Source organism: Sinohyriopsis cumingii, chromosome 1 (genome assembly GCF_028554795.1).
Source record: "Sinohyriopsis cumingii isolate HCF-2022 chromosome 1, ASM2855479v2, whole genome shotgun sequence".
Lineage (NCBI taxonomy): Eukaryota > Metazoa > Mollusca > Bivalvia > Unionida > Unionidae > Sinohyriopsis > Sinohyriopsis cumingii.
This window is the reverse complement of record NC_142961.1, coordinates 114424631-114442970: the sequence shown is the minus strand read 5'-3', so window position 1 is coordinate 114442970 and position 18340 is coordinate 114424631. Positions and strand designations below refer to the sequence as shown.

Here is an 18340-nt window from a genome sequence, read left to right as displayed (position 1 = left end):
GCACCTAGTGGATATGCCAGCTGTCCGCAATTGTGGAAGTTCTAAATATCAGCACAGTGCTACGCAAAGACATGCGACCCATTTATGCCATCTGCTCTAAGTTCGTGCAAGGTACGCCTGACCAATTTACTAGCATGATCGCAAAATCACTTTCATCAAAATTTACAGTTATATATATATATATATATATATATATATATATATATATATATATATATATATATACGCGCCAAGAGATTTGGAAAGGGAACAACGCCGCGCTACCGACCCTGTCTGGTCTCTTAGGGTGTTTACCCTAGCGAATAGGTATGACATTCAATGCCAAAGATCTACAAACAATCTTTCCGCTGTCTCAGCTCCTGTGGCTATATTAGGAAGTTTCGTTCGCAAGGAACTATAAATTGTGCCTGACGATAACCAGCCTCCACCCCCTCTAAAGGAGGAACTTTCAGCCCTGGAAGAAGAGCACACTTAAGTGCTCAGGTCGCAGTCAAGGTGTCCTGTTCAGGCGGAATGGTGCGGTGGTGACGGTAGGCCCTCTTCTTGACTCCGTCTGAAGCAATCCAGCTTTCAGTGTCGAGTAATTATAGGTTCAGCTTGTTGATTCGGTACAACAACATCTGATGGTGGTCGCTGAGTATGGCGTATGGAGGTTGTAGAGTGTCGAAACTTATTTTTCCCTCGACGGTCCTTCGGGTACTTCTCGTGCTTCACAATGGTTCTGGAAACCCCTTTGGGTTTTCAACCAAAATAAATCTTCTCATCCGCTATATATTTTGGAACTAATGACGATAAACTCCTCAATCGAAGTGCCATGACATTCGTTCTTAACTGTGCCAAAGTCATATTAACTATCTTTTCAATGCAACGAATAGTTAGCAGGGTAGTCCCTTGTATCACAAAGCATCCTCTGCCATGTCGTAATAGAAACATGTTGTATCGATCTACATCAGTTTGATGTTGGTGTCCTTGTAAAGTAGACTAGTAATTTCACCGTTGTGCGCTTTTACCCTATTGTAACAGTATTCGTACAAAAGGTGCATCCTCAGGTCGAGGACCGGCATGCCAATGTAAATTGGAGAGTTACGATTTAGGTTGGACTTCACGCCGTGAATCCATCATATGTACCAATTTGTCATCTTCATCTTCGAAGCAGACGAAATCCAAACGAATTCTACTTCACAGGTGTTCCATGGTTTTGACAAATAGAAAAATATGTATTAATTTAAAGGAGTCCTTCTCGAACTTGTTTTTGGTCTTATCACACAGATCGGTGCTGTGCTTCATTGGTAGCGTCATCCACAGGCTTTAGTCAAACTCAGCACCGGATGAATATTGGTAACGCGCATTCCAAGATTTGTGTAAAGCTAAAGATCTCTGGGGAAAACAACGCAAAGATCCTTGTTAGACAGGGCTGAAACGAGTTTGGTATATCTGGCGAATTTTCCTCCCCTCAATGAAACCTCAACAGCTACCATTGTCTCAGGAGTCAGCTGATAGTCGATGTGCGCGTAGTATGGCTCTTTTGAGTACTCAACGTGAACCTCGACGGTCTATCATTTAGTAGAGAGAGCACGAACTGCTACGTAAGAGTGTCAGCAGCTATTTTCAATTCACCTAATTCCTCCAGTTTGCAGACTCTGCATCAGAGTCCTTTCATATAGATGGTTTACGCCGAGGTAAGTGATCGAGCTCGCTGGCTTGTCGGTATCGTAGTGACAATACGGGTTATTGTCTTTAGCATATCGCCGTCATATCATCGAAATACCATCACGGATGCCCGTTTTGCAGAACAAGTGCTGACCAATGTTGGTCAGCAGATCAAGCTTACGTCAGCATTTTTTAGCAAGGCGTCCGAACTCATGTCCGGGGATACAGAAGTGAGACGGATGTAGACCATACCTTCTATCTAGGTTTCTCGTCAGAAACTATAACATTTACCGAGATTCAATCCTTTCCATGCAAAGTGACATGACTCACGTGAATTTTTAATTTACAAATATCAAGCACTCTCTGGGAAATTTAATACAACGACTGCAACAGTCTTATGCCTGTGGTATATTAAAAGGTATATTCTTGTGTCATTCTTGTATCAATAACAAAAAATAAAGTGAGATAATTACTGGTGTAATCATTGCAGGATAAACTCCCCATCTGACACCTCTGGTAAATTTGCAGCATTGCAATAAGTCATGTTTCTAATCACGCGAAAATAGTATGATTTATGTGGATACAATCGTAATAAAATATTTTTAAAGATATTTTATTTTAAAAGTGAACCGTAAAAAGGGTTGATATGTTTCCTTTCGTTTATTGCTTCAGCATGACTCCCGTCACAAATGCAAGCAGTATAAACAATAAGAAAAATAAGTAACGATGTGTGACAATAATCCTCGATACAGGACTAAGAATTTTCATCTGGGACACAACTCCAGTATATGACATATTACTGAACAAAGCTGAATCTCGGTGACAAAACTCCAGTATATGACATATTACTGAACAAAGCTGCATCTCGGTGACAAAACTCCAGTATATGACATATTACTGAACAAAGCTGCATCTCGGTGACAAAACTCCAGTATATGATATATTACTGAACAAAGCTGCATCTAGGGTATGCAGCTCCAGTATATGATATATTCCTGTTTAATGTTTCATTTCAGGGACACAGTTGCAGTTGCTGTATTAATGTACCAAGCTGCATCTAGGGCAAACAATTCCAGCTTATGTGGTATTGCTGTATCAAGTTGTACCTCACAGACACAACAACAGTTGATGGTGCTTCAGATGCATCTCAGTGAAACACTTCCATTTTATGATGTATCAGCGTACCAAGCTGTATCTATGGAACAAAATTCCAGTGTATGAGGTATTACTGTATCAAGTTGCATCTACGGAACACAACTACAGTTGATGATGTATATTATGGGTACTAATGTGACGGATTGTTGGCCACAAACATATTTGCGTGTTAACGGTCGGCCGACTGTCCCTGTTTTTCGCTGCCGATTATAGAAGATATATAGGAATCTATATATATATATATATATATATATATATATATATATATATATATATATATATATATATATATATGCAACAGGAAACATTTTTTTACGGGGGGGGGCAGGTGTCTTTTAAATATTGAAACTATATTGATTATCTGACTTTTGTTATGTTCATAATTGAGGGTGTGGAGTTTTGCCTACCTGGTGTTTGGTAAGAGTTTATGTGGTAAACAAGATATTTACTACAATTTAGTTCAAGGCCTAACCATGGTTTTTGAATCAGTGGAATTTTTCATTACTTTTTAGGAAAATACTATTGCATCACAGGTAAAGTGAAATATGCATAAACAGAGACTTCGTAAACAATTATTCATTCCTGTTTCATATAAGTCTTTCAAATCGTTTACAGTTGTAGTCAGATATAATTTGAGAGGAATTGTTTGTATAAATTATGCATAGGAATTATAATTAACTCATTGACTATTCGGAGTAAAACACTTCGTTTAGAAATTAGTCAAAGACATTCTTGATTGTGGTACATCAGGATATTCAAGACTGATGGAATTGATTTAGGACATTCTATAATTTTGGACTTGATTAGATATTTAAGATTCATCATCATCATCATTGGCGACTCGGTCTCGAAAGACCATGCGAATAGCGCCCTTGGGGTGTTGTCTGTCTCTGTTGGCATCGTCTGCTGTGGCTGTGCAGGCCTATACGTGAGTGACAGTCCCTATTGCAGTTGGTGCAGACATACTGGGAAGTCTGCGTTACTGTGGTTGCTGCTGCGTTCTTCTTTATCTTACGTTTCTCTGCCGCCAACTGGCCTCTCCTCGCATCAGCGACTGATATGCCATTGTTTACCATCAGTCTCCAGGTGCCTCGGTCCTCGGCCAGCTCTTCCCAGCCATCGGGTGAAATGTTGCATGCCTTCATGTCCCTCTTGCACACATCCTTGAAACGGAGTGAGGGGCGTCCGACTCTTATCATGCCAGTGGCCAGCTGTCCATATAGGATGTCCTTTGGCAGCCTTCCATCCTCCATGCGTCGGACGTGACCCAGCCATCGAAGGCGGCGTTTAATTAGCAGGGAGTACATGCTGGGGGTACTTCCACGCTGCAGGATCTCGCTGTGTGGAACACGGTCTTGTCAGCTGATTTTCAGGATGCGTTTTAGGCACCGTATATGGAAGGAGTTGAGACGGCGTTCTTGCCTCATGTAGGTACTCCAGGTCTCACTTCCATATAGAAGGGTGCTGAGAACGCAGGCCTGGTAGACTCGGACCTTGGTGTGCTCTGTCAGCGCGTTGTTTTCCCACACCCTCTTCGTTAATCGAGCCATGATGGTGTTTGCCTTTCCAAGCCTTCTGTCCAGCTCCATATCAATCGAGAGAGTGTTGCTAATGGTTGACCCTAGGTAGGTAAAGTTGTTGACTGCTTCCAGGGTGACACTGTCGAGTTTGATTGAAGGGGCAATGGTGGTATCTTGCACGCTGACATTTGTTTTTTCCAAGCTGATGGTGAGACCAAACTGCATGCAGGCAACAGCAAAACGGTCTCCCAGTCTCTGGAGGGCTTCCTCGGTGTGGGCCACAAGAGCTGCGTCATCTGCAAAAAACATCTCCCTGATGAGCACAGCTCTCACTTTGGTCTTTGAGCGCGGTCATGCCAGGTTGAACAGCCTCCCGTCGGACCTGGTGTGTAGATATATGCCATCCGTGGACGTGTCGAAGGCGTAGGACAGGAGCAGGGAGAAGAAGATCCCAAAAAGTGTTGGTGCCAGCACGCAGCCCTGCTTCACACCACTGTTAATTGGGAAGGAGGTTGAGGAGGATCCCTCATACAGGACTGTTCCCTTCATATCTGCATGGAAAGAGATTATCATGCTGAGGAGTTTTGGGGGGCAACCGATCTTACTCAGAAGTTCAAAAAGGCCCTTCCTGCTGACCAAGTCAAAGGCCTTGGTGAGGTCGATGAACATCATGTAGAGTGGTTGACCTTGCTCTCTGCTCTTCTCTTGGAGTTGTCGTAGGGAGAAGATCATGTCTGTCGTCGACCTGCCTGCTCTGAAGCCGCACTGTGATTCCGGGCACACACGGTCTGCCAGCAACTGCAGCCTGTTGAGTATGATGCCGGCGTACACTTACCAACAATACTCAAGAGCGAGATTCCTCTGTAATTATTACAGTCACTGCGGTCGCCCTTGTTTTTGTAAAGGGTCACAATTGTGGCATCACGCATGTCTTGGGGGACTACTCCTTCCTCCCAACAGCGGCAAAGTAGCTCCTGCAGTGGTTTAATCAATGCTGGTTTTCCAAGTTTGATAGCTTCGGGCGGGATGCTGTCACTACCTGGTGCTTTGTCGTTTGGAGGGCAGTCGATTGCTTTGCTGAGCTCCTCTAAGGTTGGCACTTTGTCGAGCTCTTCCATGGTGGGCAGATTCGTTATGCTGCTGAGGGCTGCATTGGTGACTGACGTTTCTCGGGAGTATAGTTCTGAGTAGTGCTCCACCCATCTGGCCATCTGTTGCCCACGGTCTGTGATCTTCTCTCCCGTCAGGGATTTCAGGGGAGCGACCCCTTTCACTGTAGGGCCTAGAGCCTTCTTGATGCCACTGTACATACCTTGGATGTGTCCGGACTCGGCACTGCGCTGGATCCCTTCACACAGTTGTTGCCAGTATTCGTTCGCACACTGTCTAGCGATGCGTTGGGTGTTACTTCGGGCACTTCTGAGACCAGCAAGCGTCCGTTCATTAGGGCATTTTTTGTAAGCTATGAAGGCTTTTCGTTTCTCCTCGATTTGTGGTTCCATCCTTGATAGGTGTGCATTGAATCAGTCCTGGCTGGGTCGTTCCTTCTTGCCAAACGTTGACATAGCTGTACTGTAGATGGCACCCTTCATGGCGTTCCACTTGGCTGTAGCGTCATACTCAGGCAGGTCCTGGAGAGCCTTGTTCAGGGCAGACACATACTCCTCCACCTTGGCAGGGACTGACATCTGCGCAGTGTTTATGCGAGGACGTCCTTTTGGTTTTGAGCGGTGTAGCGTGTGTGGCTCTAGTCGCACTCTGCTGCTCACAAGGGCATGGTCTGAGTCACAGTCTGCACTGTGGTAGGTTTTGGTGGAGAGGACGCTGTTAAGGGCAGAGCGCCTGGTGATGACCAAGTCGAGTTGGTGCCAGTGATGAGATCTGGGGTGTTTCCATGACACTTTGTGTTGTGGCTTACACTTGAAGAAGGTGTTTGTGATGCACAGGCCATGGTAGGTGCATAGCTCCAGCAGTCTCTGGCCGTTTTCGTTGGTCTTTCCAGTGCCATGATATCCGAGGCAGGTAGGCCATGACTCGTGGTCCGCACCTACTCTGGCATTAAAGTCGCCGAGGAGGAATAGTGGTTCATTTTTGGGGCATCCTTTGATCTGTTCGTCCAGCTACCCAAAGAACTGATCCTGCGCGTCTTCTGATGACGTGAGGGTTGGGGCGTAGACACTGATGATGTTGACAGGACCTTCAGCAGTGGTGAGGCGGATGGACAAGAGACGCTCAGTACCCCATGTGGGAGATTCAACCGAGGCCAGGAGATTGTTTTTGATGGCAAAGCCTACTCCGTGCTGACGGGGCTCCTCAGGTTCTCGACCCTTCCAGAAGAAGGTGTAGTTTTCCTCTCTGAGGGAGCCACTAGAGGCGAGCCTGGTTTCCTGGAGGGTAGCTATGCTAATATTTAGTCTGGTGAGTTCTTTATCGATGACGGCCGTCTTTCTGGTGTCGTCCACTTCTCTGAGGTCGTCGGAGATGCCTGTACACATGGTGCGCACATTCCAGCTTGCAAATCGAAGAGCTGGAGTCTTCTTTATTGGTTTCTTGTTTCTTTTGTCTGGTGTGGAATTACCGTCTGCTTGTCATGCTGAACAACACACTGAGCTCCAGACACCCACTGGAGCAGGCAGACGATGGCGGGTCAACACCTTATTGACCGAGGGCTGCCCGGCTTGAGGCGGGCGATAGTTGGCCAGTGGGACACGATGATCCCTCCCACCGTCAAAGCTGACCCGTGGCGCCCCTTCCCTACGCCAATCGGGTGGGACTTATAACCCGTAAACTGTCAGCTTCCGTGTTGTTTCCTCGCTCAATAGCGAGACTGGAGTGTCCTCTCCAGGGCGCAAGCCTGGGCGTGGAGTATGGAGATCCTGGGCTGCCCAGACGTCAGGATCCCCCTCTCGTCCTTGCTGGTGGGGTCCAAAGGAATGCTGAGCATGACATTTGGCACCAGTTTGGATGCAGGAGCTGCCGGAAGGAGGTCGTAGTCGACACCCAGCCGCCTTAGGGGCTCCACTCCTGATTTTCTGTCTGGGTTTACTCCCGTAACCTTTCCTTCTCCCAAAGATATCCACAAGGCAGTGGAGCCATAATCCAATGGATGGGACGTAGTTGGTTTTGAATCAGAGTTTCCTTCTCCTAGATGAACTACCTGACAAGGTTAACGAGCTTCATCTGCCCGGGTTTTGGCGTCAGAGTTTCCCTTCTCTTAGACTGGTTGCCTGCCAAGGCTAATGAGCCCAGTCTGCCCATATTTAAGATTATTTGGTATTTAATTCACATTATTGTGTCTTTTCATTGTTCACTTTGTATTATATGCAAAATAATAATTTTTGAATTTTACTTAAATTGTTAGTTTCATTGCTTTTGTTATATCGTTTATGACTGCAGAGTCGTAACACTGATGTACAGAAGGAATGATATAAACTAACCGACAAATGGAGATACGTTCAAAATCATATTCTTTGTCTTAATCACTCATCCCAACAAAAAGATGACACGAGACAGTTACGTGCAGTGTTCTGCAACGTTGACCTATAACATTTTGAATCGAGAGCTGCGTGACTAAGAAGTTACAATGGCATGTGCACAACAAACAACACTCTTGACAACATATACTAAATCGATTTTATCAAAGTCCATATCGATGACAAATGTTTTCAGAACGTTTTGATTACTGACCCTATTCAAAATAGTTGTCCTAAATCGGTAGGAAGACAAAATTCAGTGTTTAACACTAATGAAGAAAGCCTGTGTCCAGTAACCCAGCTTTTACTAATATTGATTAAAACATCATTAAATTACTTCTATTGAGATTTAATCATAAAACAAGTACAGTCGACAACAGCCCTAAGGTTTATATTGGTAGAGTGTTAGTAAAGAGGTAAAACTGATAATAAGGGAACTAGAGGACAGCTGATCCATGGGAACTAACAAATAGTTATAAATTAAATAAAAATGAGTAGCAAAAAGGACTGTTGTGCTCCTTAAAACATTATATAAACTGTAAGGAATCACTTGTATGTTAATCATGCATGTCATATGTCATCCATTTCTTTAATGTACCTATTGTGTTCAGGTAGGAATCTAAGTTAACGGAACATTGTTTATCATAGTCAAAGCAAATATGTTGCCGACATTCATTCTTAAAGGTAGCAGAAAAAACAAACTATGTTCAGGCACAAACATCTGCCGGAGTAAGATTTAAAAAAATAAAAGGAACCCCTTACATGTTATTTGCATTCGAGAACGAGCCTGGACCAAAAATGAGGTAAAACGATTGCTTGCAAGCAGTAATTTTCAATTACCTATACTTTGGGCTGCATATCTAACCGATGAAGCATTAAATGCAGCGACAGTTAAATCATTAACATGGCATTGCACATACATGTATAATAGGCAGCCATAACCTTGTCACGGTGGTGCAAGGGTAAAATAATCTGACCATTTCCATATCGAAATGGTGGTTCTGATCGTAAAGTCAACGGAATACTATAGTTTATATTGCCGTGAACCACTTCTTTACTCTATAATACTAATTTGTAAATTACCTAGATATTTGAAGAAAATAAAACTTCTAAATACTCTCTGTCTGTCTGTCTGTCTCTCTGTCTCTGGAAAGAACATATTCCAAAAAATACTGAAGAAATTAAGTATCTGACCACCAATCCCTCCCCCCAACAAACAAAAACCACATTATTGTTTCTGGACCTGGATGCTGCTAGTGATATATACCATACAAGAATGTACATAGAAACGTTAAAATATTGAAAAAGTTGAAAATATAGTACATATATTGAGATAATCATTCTAAATTAAATACGTGCAACCTCAGTAAAACCTTATTGTGCTGGAAGATTGTTCCGAGCAACTGTATCTTAGATTCAAAATAATCATATAGCTAACACGAACGAAAGGTGACAAAATCTTCGAATCTTAGAAGTGCGGTGAAAGAGCAATAGAATAATATAAAGACTGGCAAACTAAAGACAACTTAAGAATTAATAATCACAAGAGAAGGCGAGAGAGGAAGAAAAAAGGATAGTCCAAACTAAAAGTCACTAGAAAGAATTTACAAAGGCTACCATGAACAAGTACAACAACAGCACCAACAAAAGCAGCAGGCACGTGACCCTCTATCCCCTGTCTGGACTGGCGATGATGGTGGAGTTTCCTGTTGAGTGTGCGCACTCGCTCGGTTATTCCTCATTCTAACGTCGTTTTCATTGGAAGCGGGAGACTGCCTTCGCATCACAGTGTTCATCTGAAATATAGAGAAAACGTGGAAAATTCTTTTATTATCGCACATACAGAAGTTGGAAATTGTACTTTGTTTGCTTTAAATGTAAGCAGATACCTCGAACGTGTTTTACAGTCCAAAACAAGGGCAGTTAATTGAAACTCGTGACAATCCTAAGCTTATAAATACTATTATAACCATAGGAAATTCCATCTATATAAAAGAAAACTGCACTCACTTTATTATCAGCTAATGGGCTAACAAATTCAAATATCTTATTTCACAGACCAAACGGCATAAACCGCCAATCTTCGCCACGGTAAAACGGTCAAATATGGACCGAAATGCACATTAGTGATCAAATCGTGTCATTCTGAGTATGTCATCAAGCAATCAGAACGGTATCATATATACCCTTCCATGATATTGCGTAATACAAACGCGGGTCAGTCGAAGGAAGCAAGCCTAAGAAGAAGACTATAGTACATACCATGTACAGGCTTTAACGTCAGCACAGTATTTTTGAATACGTAATGTCAATAAGTTAAGAAAATAATCTAAAAAACACAAAGGGTAAAATCCCTTAAGTACAAAATCAACCTCCTCATAAAAACCGCATTATTTTAAAAAGTCAAAGACCTTCCCAGCTAATACATTATCACGGGAAATATCTATGGCAGAAAGACTGCCTCTATTACGTCATGTAGCAGGGTGCTTCGGGCATAATCAACGTCCCTAAGACCGTACAGATGGGATTCGCCACAAATGTATAACTAGAAACCAGGATAAATAAATTTGCAAGTAGCTCAATTTCAATTATAGAATAAAATTATTAACCGTATTCCGATTAACTGTTCATGTTCATATAAAGAAACGTTTTTGAGAAAAGGGTTGTTTTAAGTTTTGACAAGAAAGCACTTAAAATTATATACCATTATGCGGATAGGACGAGTGGCTTTAGGACTCACGGTACTAATTCAGTTCCCATAGTAAACCTATGCAAACATCATATTATGATATTAAATATTAAATAACTTAAAATTTCTGAGTGTTCATGATCTAACCAATATTTATCAGTGTAGATGAAACCTGGATGTCAGCTTCTGTGTAGAGGAAAAGATATGAGCCGCGGCATTTTCTGGACCTGCATGTGTTTGAAACATGTGCTTTCAATTCCGCACCAATGAGTCAGGTGCTAATTTTATGAATATGTCTTCCAAACTCAAGACTGTTAAAGGACTGAAATTCCATCAATAAAACAATGTCTCTATTTTTTTCACTTACAACTAGGTTAAGCTCTCAAAAGATTTTTGCCTAAAATATAACTTACATTATTAACCAATCCTGGCCAGCCTAACCCATAGATACTCTATTTTATGTTACCCATTTTCAGGCTGATTCCCAATTTTCCATATAATAATACCTTGTGTCCTTTATGGCTTATGCATGGTTGGTGCCCTAACATCTTCCAATTTAATTCAACGATGGACTGTTTATTTAAAATGTAGTCATTGTCAAAGACACCAGAACATGGAATTCTGCATTGAACATATGACATTTATATACCGTGTTTAAGGACCCTTATATACCATGTATAAGGACGCTTATATACCATGTTCAATGACCTGATATACCCTTTGTTAGGATCCTGATAAACATTGTATTAGGATCCCTATAGAAAATAAATCAACGGTGGATGCTTACAAACTTTCGTGTAAGCTCGTTTACCAACAGAGCTGTAACTAAGTTCCACATTACACGTTCTCCGTTTGTATTTGGCTACCTTGCTGTACTACTTAACATTGCGGATCAATATATGTCATTGACCTGTGAGACTTGTTTTTGTTGATCCAAAACCCAATGTTTTTACAAACCTAGCCCTAAAGAATAGCTTTATTTTATTCCGAAATTTTGAAATATACAACTTCCAGACGGTTTCATTGTACGAAATAATAGCGTTGCACACATGGAAAAAAATTCTTTTTGTTGATATTGTTATTTTTGGTTTTTGGTTTTACATCAAGGTTCATAACCCTGTTTTTACCGTTTGAAACAGCAGCTACTACGGTACGATTCTAATACTGGCCTTAAAGCCCCTTTGTTAGCCTCATGAATGAAACATTAAATTATACTAGAAAGGCTTTCCTTCCAAAACTAATCATTCCTACCTACTGTGATAGATTTTTCTGATGTTCCCAAAATGCTTCTGAGCAAAAAGAAATCGATAATGTTTATATTGCGGTTTATTTCTGCTACAGGCCGTCTAAGTATGTGTCGTAAAATGTTAAAATCGGTGAACATACAACTTCGCCAAGGATATTTTGTCGCTGTGACCCTGTTCTTGGACTCGGGATAATAATGATACGGATGAATGAGAACCAGTCTAGAAATGGATGGACATAAATTAGAGTATATCTAGGTTTGGCTGGAAAGGATTGGCTCACAATGAAAGTAAGATTTCAGTAAGAGGGATCTACTGATAGTTTATCCTAGTTGTAACTGAAATGTTTTTATTGACGATGCTTTAATGATGGAATTAAAGATCTTTAACAGGTTTTATTTTGGAAAACTCATTACTTAAATTAATACTTGACCCTTTGTAGCGGAGCTGAAAATACAGAGCCAGGAAATTTCTCCGGTTTATATGCTTTTCTCTCATCAAGTATAGGTCTATACTGATACATATAGGTTTGATAATGAGCTTTCAGACCTACATACCTATCTATAATACTCCACAGGCTGCGCGTGCGCGTGCGTGCGTGTGTGTGTGTGTGTGTGTGTGTGATTTGGATTTGTAACGTAGCTTTTTAAAAAAATTCAGTCATATCGCTACGATGTCTGCAGTGTAACAGTTATAGTGATGTCTAGCACTGGTGCATCATGCCACAGACATGTAGCATGATGTCCCACCCAGTCACATTTTCCTGACACCAGGCCGACCAGTCCTAACACTTAACCTCTTAATACTGAGCACCTAGCGAGGCAGCTGTTAGTATAATGTTTGTAAGTCTTTGGTATTCCTCGGCCGGGGATCGAAACCACGACCTCCCGCATCCAAGGCGGACGCTCTAACCACTAGGCCATTGGAACGGTCTCCACATGCTGCGACCATAGTAGAATTTCAGTCTATTTATATAAACTGTTATGTCTTTCAAATTAAACAAAAAATCGTCCATAAAGCTTGTGTGTAATCTCAAAGCTGCTATTTGTCAAAAAGGTTATTTTTGTGCTTTGCAGCGGTAACATTGAATACTGCTTTCCAGATACACAATACATCACCAAACAATGTACACGGCAGTACATTTGTCATGAACTTCATACAGCGTTTGCAAAAACAAACTGTTTTTATTCGAAACTCGACTTTTACGGTAATATTTTACATGGAGTAAGAGCTAATCCCTGGGTAAAGTATCATAAACAACTTTCGACGTAGGTGATCTCACAGTTTCATATGAGTTCTCAATTTCAGCTTTCAAAGTTCAGCAAATTAACAGTCAGATCATGGTCGACGAGATGTAAGGTACTTTGCTAAATATTTACGGCAGGTCAGAAGTTGAATTTGGCTTTGCCAAGATGTCTGTAAGAAATCACGCATCTCATAATGTAATGACGAAACCATCAATCTTTACATACAAATAATAGCATGGTTTTGTTTTGTTGGGTTTTACACCTATAGGCCGGGGCCCCGAGTGGCCGAGTGGTCTAAAGCGCTCTTCGTTACGGATCACTGCCATCTCACCTATGTCTGCGGCGGTTCGAGTCTAAGATTCCGCCAATGTGGGCATGTGAGAAAGCTTGCCAGTAGCTTCTCGTGGGTCGGTGGTTCTTTCCGGGGTTTTCCGGGTTCTTCCTCCACCATTAATACTGGCCGCCATGTATAGCCCTATCGTGCTGAAAAATGGCGTTAAACCCCACAACAACAACAACAACAACAACACCTATAGGCCATACATGGCGGGATATTATATTTGGTGAAGGAAGAACCCGGGGAAAAGCACCTACTCACGGAAAGCTACTGAGAAGCTTTCTGACATAACATAGTTGATCAAACCGAGGCCCGAACTCAAGTAGACATATAAGAGATGGATGAGTGATCTATAAATGGGAGCACCTTAGAGTTCGGCATCCCAGAGTTCTGCATTTAAATAAAACATGACACAGGCAAGCATATTAAAAACGGAGATACGTTCATTTTGCTTAACCTTTTTAAATGTGCAATGAGGCCAATCAGGAATAGCCCTAAATATTTCAAGACGTAAAGAAGGAATTTCGGACCACGTACAATATTTTTTAAAGTTTCTCCTTTTAAAATATAAACTATAAATTGGGTACACGTTTATCTGACACCAAACCAGTATGTACACCGGATCTCTTCTCGCTGAGACTTTAATTATCGCATGAAAGAGTGTACATAATTCTTTCTCAGTATGTGACATTCAAAGTTAAAGCATGCAAAGAGAAATAAGCGAGGCGGACCTTTCGTCGTGGCATTCAAAACAGATGCACCGTGTTGAAAGGTAAGAAAGATCTAATCAAGAAAATACGAGTCGCTGTCGCTGTTCGTAGAATTCAGTATAATTAAAGCATTCATAGAAAATCCTATATCACACACTGAGCGTTGTCTACATCAGGTCTTTGAAGGTTGATACATGGTAACCTGAATAAATTTACTTGTAAGGTTCTTTATCACATATTTCAATATCGTATATCAAAGGTGATTACTCATTTAACCTCAACTGCTATGTTATTTTAATTATCATATTACTCTTACTTTCCTGTCAATTTTGATACCATTCTATCTAATGCAGTTTGGTAATTGATGACGCTGTATCGAAATTCGATCAAATAATAATTACAGCACTCCAGATATTATCTGCAAATCGAGTTTAAATTCGTAAAGAATGAGACGAGTCCATCAATTATCTCTTTCAGAAATGTGAGCGCATTCAACTGCCTGACAAGTGAGAGAGAGAGAGAGAGAGAGAGAGAGAGAGAGAGAGAGATAGCTGCAATTTCTGTTCAGCATCCCATTTATTCGCAAACAAGTCAAAGTCTGCACAAACTTAAATATTAACGCAGGCATGAGATTAACAAATTTTCACGTAAGAAATAGACTTCTATTCGACGTGAATTATTAGCTAACATACCCAAGCCCATGCGAAAGCTGTCAAAATTAGCAAAAATATGAAATTGAAATCCAGACGTTTTAAGCAAATATCTTTATTAATTTTAAATATTGAATCTCAAAGTTCTGCGTCAAGTCTGGTGTCTCTAAGTCTTGAATGTTTTGAGGATTCAGAACAATGTGTCACTATACATATGCTAGGTTACCGGAAGAATACATATATGTATGTAGATAGAAGTAGAATGGAAAAAAAAACCAATTGGCTACATTTGTGGAGAAAAGATACAACAAAACGACTGAATGAGAGAGCGATTGTAGATGATCTTTACTTCATAATGCATAATATCTCTCCCCCCCACACACACACACACAATACATAACTTAACCGACTAATTCTTGATGAATAAAAACGTTCATCCATTTCTGTTATGGGTAGTTTCAAGATATGTAGACTTTAAGACAGCATGATGTTCAAATATTAGAGACAGTATGTCTTGAATTATTATTTTTTCTTGGCCTTGTCCGTAATTAACTGTCGCCAGTGCAAAAGTGAAAGCGGCTGACGCTTATATTGTCAACGGCACAACTGACTATCAGAGGAGCTGCGTAACTTGACCCTCGAACAATGCGCTGCTCCTATTCTAGCGCAACCCATGTATTGATCACCACCACATCAGCTACAAGCAGCTGTACCACAAAACTGGACCAGCCATTTTCTTCTTAAAAGATATCGATTTTCAGGGAGTACTAGCCATTTTGATGCGGGCGGGTTGGCTAACTGGCGTTTCATGTACATGTACACAGTAGAATATAACGAAGAACTAGATGGTACGATGCCTTTATACGCTTTAGAGAAACCCGTATACCTTCATTAAGTTATAAAATATCTTAGAGAAACCTGTATACCTCCATTAAGTTATAAAATATCATAGTTTTGAAAGGAACAGTTCAAATTCCTGTTGTATATGATAACTAATACCCGGTCATAGATGACAACTAAACTAAACATAAAATTGTATTGTCGATCTGGTTGTTTTTTTCCCCTGGATATTTGCCAATCGATACTGAATGACCACTGTATTTACTAAAAAGCAGCATGACAGAATTAACCAGCTACAGCTTCTTAAGCACTAAAGGACAAAATGGACTAGGTATTTCTCGCGACTCTTGAGTAACGATCGCCTGAAGGGTCCTTTTGGTCATATTTACGGAATATTTCCGGATTGATAAATGGTAAATCCAAAATGAATGATACAACCCGATATCCTGTGGCCGTTTCGAATTTGGCGTTGTTGGGCAATAACTTGGAATAGCCTCTTCTTATGACCTCGTGTTGTTACGCTCTTTCTTGAGAAATTTCAAGAATGAGAGAACCAATATATATAGACTGGGGTCCCCGGGTTAGTTCCGTTAACGCGTTAACTAGGGAGAATGATTTAACGAGAAGCTTTTTTGTCAACAATGTATTTAATATACTTGATAGAAAACATAAACATATTTAAAAAATTTCAAACCCATCATGTATTTACTGAATCGTACGATATATTCACAAACGTAATTCTCATTTAAAAAAATTAAAACTCTATGTCCCACGGCTTTGTAAATCCACTTGCCCGACGATCGGGACAAGCTAAAATTCGGCTTGGGCAAGTTCAAGTTTGCAAAGTACTTGCCCGTTGCCAAGTTTAAAAATCTGAGAGATATATATAGCAAGAGAGGCCGTGTTAGGTTCGTAATGCTTTATGCTCTACAAGTTTTGTACTCTGTGATCTCGCCACTGTATATATACCAGCATCTTATTAACCATTTTTATGTATCGCATTCTTCAGTTATTTAGCCATCTGCAGTTTCTTTCGATCCTTTATATCACACGATACAATATCAAAGTATATAAAGTCCATCTGGTAATCAATGTCTTGGTTAGTTTCGTATATTCTCAAGCAGAAAGATACTGTCAATATTTACTATCTGAAATAAGTTTTTATAAATATGGAATAAGTATGTACATTTCACCTTACTATTTACATTTTAATCGTAATATTTGCCGACTTTCAAGTCCTAATCCAGCCATGAACATTTTGTGAACTGCACAAGTATATGTGCCGGACTTGCTATTTCTAAAAAGTCGGCTTTTCAAACATTGTTTTGAAGAACGTCGCCAATTTCAAGTTGAGCTAGTGACATTTGTTAAGAGCGTAACTCCTGCGATTTCAATGACAGGTGTGTTTGAAAATGACGGCTTCACTAGGCGATAGTCAAAGTCCCTTTAGATCTTTATTATGTTATAAATAAATTAAAACAAAACAAAATTTTAATCCTGAAAGTGCTCAAGATGACATGCATTGTTCATGCAATAACTCGAATAGGCTTTTAAATCGAGAAACGCGGCTCCACGGGTCCACAATAACATTTCTTATGTGCCTTTCCCCACATTCATAATGCCCTTTTATGCCCAAATGATGAAAAGTATCTAATACAGCTTAAGAAACAAAAAAAAACAAGAAACACACCCACACATACACAAGGTATTTTTTTAATCTTTAAAATCCGAAAATGGTACGCATACATCACGCGTAACAGGTCAAAGTTTGCCTTAAAAATGACTAACAACAGATGGGGACTAGCCACCCAAAACCGGAAACACAAAACGGAAACAAAAACCGCCACCCAAAACCGTAAACAAATATAAATAATAAGGCATAAAGTATTCCTGTACACCGATGAAAATCTCAAATGATATTTTCAGATCAAGTTTGATTTTAAAACGTGCAAAAAAAAGCACCACCAAATTTCTCAACAAATAGAACAACAATCAGGAATTTCAAGTTGTTATGCAATAAGGGCACAAAATTCGAAAAGGCCATACGAGCTAGGGCTGTGTCATTCCACATGGATTTACAAGCTGTCAAACATAGGATCTGATCCGGAACTATTCTGTATATATTAACGAAATGACCCTGAAGCTGAACGTAAGTCAACAGCTGCGAGAAATTGCGCTGAGTGACTAAAATGTACACCGATGTGTCTTCCTTAAATTGCACGACTTGTACAATGGGCGAGATCAGACCCAAACAGCCCATCATTATCACAACAGATGTGGGGTTGATTTATCGATCTACATCTGTTCCAGAAGTTTTTCCTGTGTTTTTACAGCCTTATTTTAACCGGCAATATATATCAAAGGCTATGCTAATGTGTTTCTGAACACGGTGCATTTACAGAAATACTGTTCCAGGAAAAAGAAGAAAAAAAGAAGAAAGAAAAAAATGAAAGCGCTGAGTTACTGATGCTCAAAGTCACTTAAGTTTCTGAACATGGCTAGTACAGTCTTTTTAAAACCAACAAATAACATCTGGTATTTATCTCTTAAAAATATATAGCTACATATTACCAATCCAGTAACAGGATCTATTTTGCTAATCAAGTAATAACACTGTTAGAAAAGGATTCAAGCGGACTTGAAAGGTCGAGTTCAATCTATTACTCCCGACACGCTGGGAGAAATTTGCTAGAACAAACAAGCAATTTAGGCTACTTATTAACTTTATGCCAAATATCAAATAAAAAAATAATTTCGCTCGAAAAGACCCCATGCCGGCAATTCTAAGATAGCTATGAGTAAACACACGCTGATTATCTACTCCT

The 18340-nt window shown here is 40.4% G+C and overlaps 1 protein-coding gene across 5 annotated transcripts in view; it reads right to left on the bottom strand.

Annotated features, from left to right (window-relative positions):
* The window catches only part of LOC149807663 (regulator of G protein signaling 17-like), a 176380-nt gene that overhangs the window by 50447 nt on the left and 107593 nt on the right, over positions 1-18340 (bottom strand). For 4 of the 5 annotated variants that reach the window (XM_089969406.1, XM_089969412.1, XM_089969425.1 and 1 more), the window contains exon 2: positions 9416-9594. In XM_089969406.1, the coding sequence (XP_089825532.1) occupies positions 9416-9594 (179 nt within the window). The remainder of the gene's footprint in view (positions 1-9415; positions 9595-18340) is intronic. The other variant, XM_089969418.1, reaches the window with a different exon arrangement.